The 12,033-nt window shown below is 36.2% G+C and overlaps 1 protein-coding gene across 3 annotated transcripts in view; it reads left to right on the top strand.

The window, feature by feature from the left end:
* The window catches only part of TEX9 (testis expressed 9), a 60,621-nt gene that overhangs the window by 32,206 nt on the left and 16,382 nt on the right, over nucleotides 1–12,033 (top strand). For all 3 annotated transcript variants that reach the window (XM_006210957.4, XM_072962379.1, XM_072962380.1), the window contains one exon: nucleotides 5,447–5,581. In XM_006210957.4, coding sequence (XP_006211019.2) covers nucleotides 5,447–5,581 — 135 coding nt within the window. The remainder of the gene's footprint in view (nucleotides 1–5,446; nucleotides 5,582–12,033) is intronic.

Below are 12,033 nucleotides of genomic sequence, written 5' to 3'. Positions count from 1 at the left end.
GTCTTAAGACCTAAAACTGCTGTGTCACTCAGCTGAAGCCACACTGACCACCTAAGTGATCTTTGAATATATTAAATGAATTCCTGCCTCAGGATCTTTGTCTTCATTGTTCCTCCAGTCTATAATTCTTTCCTCCAGATCTTTACATGAATCATTTCCTCATTTGAAAGCCTTCCCCTAACCACTGTATCTTTTTTTTTATTGAAATGTAGTCAATTACAATGTGTCATTTTTCTGGTGTATAGCATAATGTCCCAATCATACATATATGTATATATATATTCATTTTCATTAAAGGTTATTACATGGTATTGAATATAGTTCTCTGTGCTATAAATTTGTTTCTTATGTATTTTTATATATAGTAGTTAATATTTGCAAATCTCGAACTCTCAAATTTATCCCTTCCCACCCCCTTTCCCCCGGGTAACCATAAAATGGTTGCTATGTCTGCAAGTCTGTTTCTGTTTTATAGATTAGTTCATAGTGTCTTTTTTTTCCTTGTCCTTTAGAGTCCACATATGAGCAATATAATACAGTATTTTTCTTACTCATTCTGGCTTACTTCACTTAGAATGACGATCTCCATCCATGTTGCTGCAAATGGCATTATTTTATTCGTTTTTATGGTCGTGTAATATTCCACTGTATAAGTATATCACAACTTCTTTATCCAGTCATCTGTTGATAGACATTTAGGTTGCTTCCATGTCTTGGCTATTGTATATTGCTGGTGTTAACATTGGGGTGCATGTATCTTTTTGAATTTGAGTTCCCTCTGGATATATGCCCAGGAGTGGGATTGCTAGATCATATGGTAAGTCTGTTTTTAGTTTTTTGAGGAATCTCCATATTTTCCATAGTGGCTGCACCAAACTGCATCCCCACCAACAGTGTAGGAGAATTCCCTTTTCTCCATACCCTTTCTAGCATTTATCATTTGTGGACTTTTGAATGATTGCCATTCTGACTGGTGTAAGGTGATACCTCGTTGTAATTTTGATTTGTATTTCTCTGATAATTAGCAATATTAAGCATTTTTTCATATGCCTGTTGGCCATTTGTACATCTTCACTGGAGAATTGCTTTAGGTCTTCTGCCTATTTTTGGATTGGGTTGTTGTTATTAAGTTGTATGAGTTGTTTATATGGTCTGGAAATTAAACCTTTGTCAGTCACATCATTTGCAAATATATTCTCCCATTCAGCTGGTGGTTGTTTTGTTTTGCTTATGGTTTCCTTTGCTGTGCCAAAGCTTATAAATTTAATTAGGTCCCATTTGTTTATTTTTGCTTTTATTTCTATTGCCTGGGTAGAATGCCCTAGGAGAACATTGCTAAGATTTCTGTCAGAGAATGTTTTGCCTATGTTTTCTTCTGGGAGATTTATAGTATCTTGTCTTATGTTTAAGTCTTTAAGCTATTTTGAGTTTATTTTTGTGTGTGGTGTGAAGGAGTGTTCTAACTCCATCAGTTTACATGCTGCTGTCCAACTTTCCCAACACCACCTGCTGAAGAGACTGTCTTTTCTCCATTGTATATTTTTGCTTCCTTTGTTGAAGATTAATTGACCATAGGTCTGTGGGTTTATTTCTGGGCTGTCTGTTCTGTTCCATTGACCCATATGTCTGTTTTTGTACTAATACCATGCTCTTTTGATTACTGTAGCTCTGTAGTATTGTCTGAAGTTTGGAAGGGTTATTCCTCCAGCTTCGTTCTTTTTCTTCAGTATTGCTTTGGCAATTCTGAGTCTTTTGTGATTCCATATAAATTTTAGGATTATTTCTTCTGTTTCTGAGAAAAATGTCATGAGTAGTTTGATAGGGATTGCATTAAATATGCAGATGGCCTTAGGCAGTATGGCCATTTTAACAATATTGATTCTTCCAATCCAAGAGCATTGGATATCTTTCCATTTCTTTAAGTTCTCCTTTATTTCCTTAGTCAGTATTTCATATTTCTCCATGTGTAAGTCTTTCACCTCCTTGGTCAGATTTATTCCTTGGTTAAACTTATTACTAAGTATTTTATTGTTTTGGATGAGATTTTAAAAGGGATATTGTTTCTTTACTCTCTTTTTCTGCTATTTCATTGTTAGTATAAAGAAATGCAACTGACTTCTGTTTGTTAATCTTGTATCCTGCTACCTTGCCGAATTCTTTTATCATTTGCTGTGGCTAGGACTGCCAATACTATGTTGAATAGAAGTGGTGAGAGTGGGCATCCTTAACTTTTTCCAGATTTTAGTGGGTAGACTTTCAGCTTTTCACTGTTGAATAGTATGTTGGCTGTGGGTTTGTCATAAATAGCTTCGATTATGTTGAGATATGTTCCCTCTATACCCACTTTGGTAGTTCCCTCTATACCCACTTTGGTAAGAGTTTTTATCATACATGGATGTAAATTTTATCAGATGCTTTTTCTGCATCTATTGAGATGATCATGTGATTTTTGTCCTTTGTCTTGTTGATGTGGTGTATCACATTGATTGATTTGCATATGTTAAACCATCCTCGTGTCCCTGGGATGAATCCAACTTAATCATGGTGTATAATCTTTTTTATGTGTTGTTGGATTCTGTTTGCTAATATTTTGTTGATGATTTTTGCATCTGTGTTCGTCAATGATATTTGGCCTGTAATTTTCTTTTTCGGTAGTGTCTTTGTCTTGTTTTGGTATCAGGGTAATAGTAGCTTCATAGAATAAGCTTGGGAGTGTTCCCTCCTCTTCAGTGTTTTGGAAGAGTTTGAGAAGGATTGGTATGAGCTCGTCTTTGTATGTTTGGTAGAATTCCCCAGTGAAACCGTCCAGTCCTGGATTTTCCTTTGTAGGGAGGTTTTTATTGCTGATTGTATTTCATTTCTAGTGATCAGTCTGTTCAAGTTAACCACTCTATGTTAAATATTATGCCCCTTCCCTATTGTTCTGTCCTCTTACCCTTTTTCTTCATAGTCCTTATCACTACCAGATCTCACCTGTGAGTATGCATGTATGTGTGTGTTTATCATCTGTCTCTTCCTCTAGAGTGCAAGCTTTATGAGAGGAGAACTGTGGTTAACTATCGTGTGTCCGTCATGTAGAGTAGTACCAGGCATGTAGTAAGTGCTGGATAAATGTGTTGAATAGGTAAAACCTTTAGGTTTTTTGCCCATAAACCATATAGTATTACACCCAATTTCAGATATGGAAACTGAGTCTACAAAGCTGGCAGGTTTTCTGACTCCAGGTCTGTTTCTTTTGGTACCTCAGTCACTTGTTTCTAGAACCTTACCTGGTCATTTATTTGTCCTCATCTGAATCACTGTGACAGTTTGTGTTCCTCTGACGCAGCTGCTGCATTTGTCTTGCACTGTGGTTTCTGACGCACACCTCTCTCTCACACTCTCCCAGTGCCTTATGATTGCTTCAGAAATTATGGGAGAATCCCAGATTATTCTTGGATTTCATAGTATTTGAGTTTTAAACTTGATTTTCTTTAAGCTACTCAGCCTTTTCTTTTAAAACTAATGTAAACTTCAGGGGTTGATATGTTTCATAATTCTTTTTTCACTAGCAACATGTAAACTTAATTTTTTTTGGTAATAATAAATATACTTTAGGAGCTTGCATCTTGAAAATACTCAGTATTTGTATTTTGTCTGCATTTTGTAAAAAAAATTCTTGAGTAAGATTGAAAACAGAAGTGTTTTCAAGTTTTTGATAAGGTTTCCCCTTTCCTTAGTGGATTTACTCATTTAGGAAGACTTTATTTCGTACTTTACTATTCTTCTGTCTATCCTTTTTCTTTTTTGCTTTTCCCGAGAAGTGGAGCAGTATTGATTCGGGGGTAGGGAGGCATCATGTGGTAAAGGGAGGTTTTCAGTTTTCTTTGAAGTAGGTTACAGAGTCATCAGCAAGAAAGAGAAGGGCAATTCCATATTGTGAGAAGAGGCTGAAATGAGGCAGCAAGAACTGTGGCCTTGATGGCTAATGAGAGTGTCTGCCTTTTCTGTGTGAATAGTGAGAGAAATCAGGCTGCTCTCAGTGTCGCTACCACCCACAAAGCTGTGAAGAAGGCTGGTGAGAGCAGATGGTATCCAGACAGTTTGATTTGTTTAGAAACCTGCATAAAGAGCAGCATGTGTTTTGTTTTGTTTTCCCCTTAATTACTCAGAGCCAGGGAGATCAGTTTTCAAATAAAACATAGTGATACAGCCAGGAGAAAAAATTATTAAAGCAGAAAACAGACAACTGTATCTTTATCTGCATCATTTCAATTGCACGATATTTACTGAGTATCTGTTTTGTGTAATGCTCTGTACTAGGCATTGTAGGGGACGCAAAGAAGAGTGAGTTAAGTATTACAAAATAAATTAATTTTAGTAAACATCTCATTGGTGCCTTTTATATGCTGCTGAAGTGCCAGAACGTAGAAATGAAAGTAGTTCCTGTCCCCCAGGAGCTGACAGTACAGTGAGGGAAATGCAGTCAGTGGATAGTTTCAGTCCCACACAAGCAGGCGCTGTGATATATGTATATCAAGGTGCTAGGGAAGCTTTGAAGGAAGGACACTTAATCCAATCTGGGAGGATAGTGAGGAAGATAGGGAAGGCTTCTGGCAGGAGGTAAAACCAGAGTTAGTCCTAGCTGAGTCTTAAAGGATGGATAGGTGCAAGCCAGGGAAAAATGAGGGGTAGGGAGAGGTCAGGGCAGAAGGATGAGCATGAGCAAAGGGGCAGAGGCCAGAAGCATAATGGCTGTCTGGGAGAGATCCAACCAAACACTGCTCACGTAGCCACAGGTAACATTTGTGGCAGGAGTTGAGATTATGGTGCCAGCTTGTGATGGAGTTTGGAGGTTTTCCTGTACATGTTTCTTCCTGTGTGGCCTGTAGACTCTCTGCAGCAGCATCTCTTAGGATATTTGCAGAAATGCAGGTCTAAACCCACCCCAGAATGGGGAAAATACCCATAAAATCTGTTGTTTTTCCCCAGAATTGGGATTTTCCTATATGGCTAATGTAGAATGCATTAATAAATATTTAACAGATTTTTTTTAAATGATAGATTTTGTCAGGTTTACACACAGTATTTGTGGGAGAATTATGTCTCACATTGGTGTTTTGGGAGGTTCCCAAGAGAAGAACTATAGTTATAAAGAATTGTTTATGAAATAAATATAGAAAACATGTATTACTGTATCTTGGGATGGATAGAAATTTTCAAACAAAAAGTAATTTGAAAGTCTAATTTGTGACTACATCTTTAAGGCTATATTTTTCTATAGCCAATTCAGAGTGAGAATTCCCTGAGATCTGTGTCACTCAGTGCTCAGCCTCTGGCCGTGTGTGTGTGTATGTAAAATTTGGCAGAAAGCAAGGAATATAGAAATGGAAAATGTTGCAAAATAGTAGTAAAGGGGTCTTAGGATCTGTTTATAAATGTTCTGTGTATCTCTTTTACTGTACAGGAATTAGAAAATAAAAGAAGACTGCAAAAACAGGCTACCACTAGTCAAAGCGCCATGGAAGTTCGCTTGAATCGAGCTCTGGAAGAAGCAGAAAAGTATAAACTGGAGTTAAGTAAATTAAGGCAAAATAACAAGGTATGGAAAAATTGAAGTTTTGGTAGTGATCACCTTTGGTAACTTTCTCTTTTATGTAAGACTCAAAAGTAAAAGTTTTAAAATGACACTTCTTGATGTTATGGTGACCATTTCTCTTTTCAGGTGAAATACACTCATTAGCATTATGTACATTTTCAGTAAATTAGGATTATATTGCTTGTACTTTTGCCATGATTGGGTGATGGCACAGCTTTTTAGAGGATTCATTTATTTTTTTATCCAACAAATCTTTATTGTATGCCCATGTTATGGCACACAATAATCTCTGGGGTATGTGGTGGAAAAAAGTCTCATGTATCTCAAGTCTGTAACACCTTTTTCAGAGCCTCAGTTTTCTAATACATAATGCAAGGGACTATCTTACAGGGCAGTGGGTCTCAAACTTGAGCATTTATCAGAATCACTGGAGGGCTTATTAAAACAGATTCCTGGGCCCCACCCCCAGACTTTCTGATTCAGTAGATTTGGGGTGAGACCTGAGAATGTGTGGTTTTAACAGGTTCTGAGGTGATGCTGATGCTGCTGATTCTGAGATAACCACCACTGTTACAGAGTTACTTTGAGGATCACTATCATATCCCTAGCATCTAGCCAGTGATTGGTATAGAATTAACACTCAGTTCCTGAAATATCTTTTGAATAAAGGAAGGCTCAGATACCAATGTGTGTGAAAGCCTTTTGTACACTCTGTAAATATTGGCTGTTAGTTTTTGGTTTGTGTCAACCTGAAAGTGATGCCCCATTGGAATCTCTCCCTTAGGGCAATACTTAATTATTTAACAACGCTGTGGATGATGAATTTAAGAGCCCCCTCATTACATACAGAGATGGTATTAATTTAGACTAAATTAGTTAACACTTAATTTGGACATAGAACTAAACTGCTCTTGGTTAAGTCCTCCAACATTTTTAACAAATGCAACTATATTACAGTGACCATAGAGTTTTAATATATCTTCTTGTCAGATGATTTTGCTAGCTGTATGATTAGACTGTGTTCACATTTAAGAGCTATCAGTACAAGAGTCAAACTTGCTAATAATTATGTTATTGGAGTATTATTTCCAATTTGGTGCATTCTAAAGGGATTTTGAAGAAACTAAAATGGAATGATCATGTATATGTCAGGATTTTCTCATTCTGGTTTCAGATTTGATGTCTTATTTTAGCACATACATTAGAGAAGTAGAAAGAAAAAACATGTTTCCATGACAACAGATGACTCCTATTCTAGCCAGCCATTTTGCAAATTCAAGTAATGAGGACTTGTGTGAACAACTCAGTTCAAAACCATCAGTGCTATAAAAACAACTTAGATACGTAAAGACAGACTTCTGACCCCAGGTCTGCATTTATGGTGATTGATTTAAACGCAGTGGTATAACAGTTTATGTATATATTACTTGCTATTTACTGTCAGGTAGACATTTTGAGATCAGAGTTCTTAAATGTAACTTCATATTTCTGAAAAAATATGTGTATGTCTTAAGTTTTTGAGTTTTTAATCATTTTGCCTTGTCTCTAACTTTGAGGGATGTTCTCAAGATAGGCAATAAGATTTTCCTCAGAGTCTAATCTGTATATAAGTTTTTCCTTTGTGAGCAGTTACATATTTTTTTTCTATTTTAATTCTTTGTACCTTGCTTCCCATTCTGATTAGACATACTATTAAAGTTAGATAGGCAGGTAAAATTATTCAGGTTTATATGTTTAAAAAATAGTAAGGTTTCCATAAAATAGAACAAGATTGCCTCACAGTCATCAAAGTTAAAGATTTATTTAAAAAAAATAATGATAAACTTATTCTGCACAGAGCTTAGGAAACAGGTAAACTGGCTTGAGAGTAAGAGTAACTTTTTAAAATTGAAGTATAGTTGAGATTTATATAGTAGTTGTGTTAGTTTCTGGTGTACAACAGTGATTCAGTTATGTACATATATATTTATAGTCTTTTTTCACTATAGGTTATTACAAGCTATTGAATACAGTTCCCAGTGCTATCCAGTAGGACCTTGTTGTTTATCTATTTTGTATATAGTAGTTAGTATCTGCTAATACCAAACTCCTAATTTATCCCTCCCCCCTACTTTCCCCTTTGATAACCATAAATTTGTTTCTATGTCTGTGAGTCTGTTTCTGGTTTGTAAGTTCATTTGTGTCATTTTTTTTTTTTAGATTCCACATATAAGTGATATCATATATTTGTCTTTCTGTCTCTGACTGACTTCATTTAGTATGATCATGTATAGGTCCATCCATGTGCTGCAAATGGCATTATTTCATCCTTTTCTATGGCTGAGTAGTATTCCATCGTTTCTATGTATGTGCGCGCACACACACACACACCCACCCACCTTCTTTATCCAATGGACATTTTGGTTGCTTCCGTGTCTCAGTTCTTGTAAATAGTGCTGCTGTGAACACTGAAGTGCATGTGTCTTTTTGAATGAGAGTTTTCTCTGGATATATGCCAAGGAGTAGGACTGCTGGATCATATGGTAACTGTATTTTTATTTTTTAAGAAATGTCCACACTGTTTTCCATAGTGGCTGCACCAGATTACATTCCCACCAACAGTGGAAGATTCCCCTTTCTCCACACCCTCTCCAGCATTTATTATTTGTGGACTTTTTACTGATAGCCATTCTGATTGGTGTGAGGTGATACCTCATTGTAGTTTTTACATTTCTCTGATAATTAGTGATATGGAGCATCTTTTCATGTGCCTTTTGACCACCTGTATATCTTCACTGGTGAAATGTCTGTTTAGGTCTTCTGCCCATTTTTTGACTGGATTGTTTGGTTTTTTGTTATTGAATTGTATGTTTGTATATTCTGAAAGTCAAGCTCTTACCAGTTACATCATTTGCACATATTTTCTCCCAGTCTGTAGGTGGTCTTTTCATTTTGTTTATGATTTCCTTTGCTATGCAAAAGCTTGTAAGTTTAATTAGGTGCTATTTGTATAATTTTGCTTTTATTTCTGTTGCCTTGGTAGACTGACCTAAGAAAACATTGCTGCAATTTATGTCAGAGAATGTTTTGCCTATGTTCTCTTCTAGGAGATTTATGATGTCTTATGTTTAAATCTTTAAGACATTTTGAGTTTATTTTTGTGTATGGTGTGAGAGAGTGTTCTAACTTCATTGATTTACAAGTAAGAGTAGCTTTTGAAATACAAAGTCAGTCAACTTAAACCAGATGCTGCATGAGTGGAGGAACCCTGTCTCATTCACTGCTATGCCTCAGTGCCTGGAACATAATAACTGAAGGGAGGAACGATGAAGACAACCATGTGATGGTTTTCCTGGGCATTTGATTAGATGGCTGCTTGAAGTCCATTTAAAATATGTCACCAAGTACATGTTATTTCATTTAGAAACATAATTTCTAATTCTTCATTAATTTATTTAGAAGTATTTATGAGGGCCTGCCGGGTACCTGTGAGATGTTTCTTAGAGGCTGGAGATATAAAGGGGATAAAAAAACAAATGTGATCCTAGTAGTCATATGCCTTATAGTGGAGAAATTGGATCTTACTTAGACAATACATCAAGCAAAGCTAAGCTGCAGTTGTGATAAATGCCATGAAGGAAGGGACATGGTGCCTTGAGCAGGTGACCAGGTCAGTGAGTCCATTTTTTAAAATTCTAAGCTAAGATTTGAAGAACATATAGGAGTCATGTACCAGGGGAGAGATTATGAACAGAAGAAATGGTATATAAAAAATGGTTCTGTGGCAGGAAAGAAGACATGGTAATGAAAGGCAGGGATGGGTGTGAAGGTTGTGTTGCAAAGTGAGGCTTCAAACATAGGTAGAGGGCAAACCATCTGGGTCCTTTAGGCCATGTTAAGTGTTACGGATTTTATCTAAAGAGCAGTGCAAAGCCACTGCATGGTTATTTTGAAAAAAGATGACAGGAGACATGGCATTATCAGATACACATCTGGAAAGTACAGTGGTCTTTTGGTGTCCGTGGGTGCTGAAGTCTCTCATATAAAATGATGTAGTGTTTGCATGTAATATACCCACATCCTCCCGTACTTTAAATCATCTCTAGATAACGTGTATTACCTAATACAGTGTAAATGCTATGTAAATAGTTGCTGACACATGGCAATTTCAAGTTTTGCCTTTTGGAGCTTTCTGGAATGTTTTTCCCCAGAATAGTTTCCATCTACAGTAGATTGAACCCATGGGTTCGGAACCTGGGTATACGGAGGGCCAGTTGTGTTCCTTTCTTTGTGGAGAATCAATTGGAAGGGGGCCAGAATGGACACAGATAGACTGCTTAAGTGTAGCAATGTATTATGACTCACTATATTGTACATCTGTAACTTACATAATATTATACAGCAACTATACTTCAATTAAAAAAAAAGAGTAGCAATGTAAGTGAGAGCTAATTCTGTAGCTTTGACTAAACTGATAGTTTAGAAATGGAAAGAAACCCAAAAGCAAAAAATACTTCTAGGAGAGAAAATCACTAGGACGTAATGATGGACTGGATAGAGGATCGTGAGGAAGGGAAGCTTAAGGAAGATATTTTGACTTCTAGTCTTTAGAACTAGACAGTGCCATTCACTGAAATAAGAAACAATAGAATAGGTTTGGGGAAGAAGATTGAGTTGTTCTGGAGCAGGTTAAGTTTGAAGATATTCAGAGAAATTGCTGGGGAGATGTCAGGGTCTAGGGGAGAGGTCTGCAGAGACAGAGCAGAAGCCATTAGTGTTCACTGGGAAGATAGCATAGAGTGAGAGGGGAAAGAAGCAAGGGTGTAGAGCTGAGCCCAGAAGAATTCCAGTATTTCAGGAGTGATCAACAGTGTTGAGAGGTCAAGTTCTTGGGGAGCTGAGAAAACTTTGCTAGATATAACAACACAGAAGTGACCTTGGACAGATATGTTTTGGTAGAATGATAGGGAAGAAGCTAAATTCAAGGGGGATGAAAAAGCAAATGCAGGTGAGGGAATGGAGACAGTGGATGTGTGTAATTCTTCCAAGAAGCTTAGCTAGAAGATAGAGCTGGAGGAGTTGGGTGAAAGAGTTGGCTGGATTTTTTTAATTGAATGATTTTACAGACAATAAAATGTGCACTTTACATGTGTAATTCAGTGAGTTTGGGCTCTTACACACTTGTGTAACCACCACTTCAGTCAGTGTATAGAATTTATTTTTTCAGTACATAGAATATTTTCATTACCTCCAGAAAATTCCCTGTATTCCCTCTCCAAGTACTACATCCTCCTCTTAGAGATACAGCTAGTCTGGTATTCTTGTTCTTGAATTTCATATAAATGGAATTGCGTAGAATGGTTTTGACTGGCTTCCTTCACTAGGCATAGTGTTGAGATTCATCCATGTTGTCAGTTTCTTTTTTCCTCGATCAGTCTTATTAACCAGTTATCAGTTAATCTTTTTCAATTTTTGGTTTCATTTTCTCTTTTGTCTGTTTTCTGTTTTCACCGAATTCTCCTTATTACATAGTTTTGTCTACTTGCTTTGCTTTTTAATTTGCTCTTTTTTCAGTTTCTTAAATTGAAGGCTTAGATCATTGATTTTCAACCTTCTTTTCTAACATGACATTTAAAAACTACAGTTTCCCTTAAAACGATACTTTAGCTGTTTATTGCAATTTTTAATTTGCATATCTTTAAGTATATGTATTTTTATTTCTTTTTTCACATTTATCATGGTATAATTGACATGTAATAAACCTGGACATATTTAAAATATAAACTTTGATGATTAGTGACTACATGTATACTTATGAAAAAAATCACAATAGAGATAATGTTGATCATCCCTCAGAGTTTAGTTGTGCCCTTTTATAATCATGCCCTTCTCCTGACCCCCATCTCCAGGTAACTTGTTCACATTTTCTAGAATTTTGTGTTCTTTTTAAAAATGGGAATTCTTTCACTCAGTGTAATTTGAGATTCCTGCATGTTACTGCATATGATAGCAGTTCATTTTTAATAATTTTACACATAAATATTCCAAACTGTACCACCTGATGATGGCTATTAGGGTTGTTTCCAATTTTTGGATATTACAAATAAAGCCTCCATGAACATGTGTCTTTGTGTGGGCAAATGTTTTCATTTCTCTTGAATAAATACCTAGCAGTCAATTATCTGCATTGTATTTTACATGTATGTTCAACTCCCAAACTGTTTTCTAAAAATGGTTGTACCAGCTTACATTCTGAATAGCACTGTATGAGTTTCAGCTGTTCCATATCTTCACCAACACTTAATATGGTCAGTTTTTTACATTTTAGGTCTTCTAATAGGTGCCTAGTGGTGCCTCATATTATGGTTTTATTTGCATTTCCCTAATGACTAGTGATGTTGAGCACGTTCATATGCTTATTTGCCATCTTTCATACAGTTTTAGTGAGATATAATTGACATACAGCACTTAGTTAA

Source organism: Vicugna pacos, chromosome 6 (assembly GCF_048564905.1).
Source record: "Vicugna pacos chromosome 6, VicPac4, whole genome shotgun sequence".
NCBI lineage: Eukaryota > Metazoa > Chordata > Mammalia > Artiodactyla > Camelidae > Vicugna > Vicugna pacos.
This window is presented reverse-complemented; position numbering and strand designations above follow the sequence as displayed.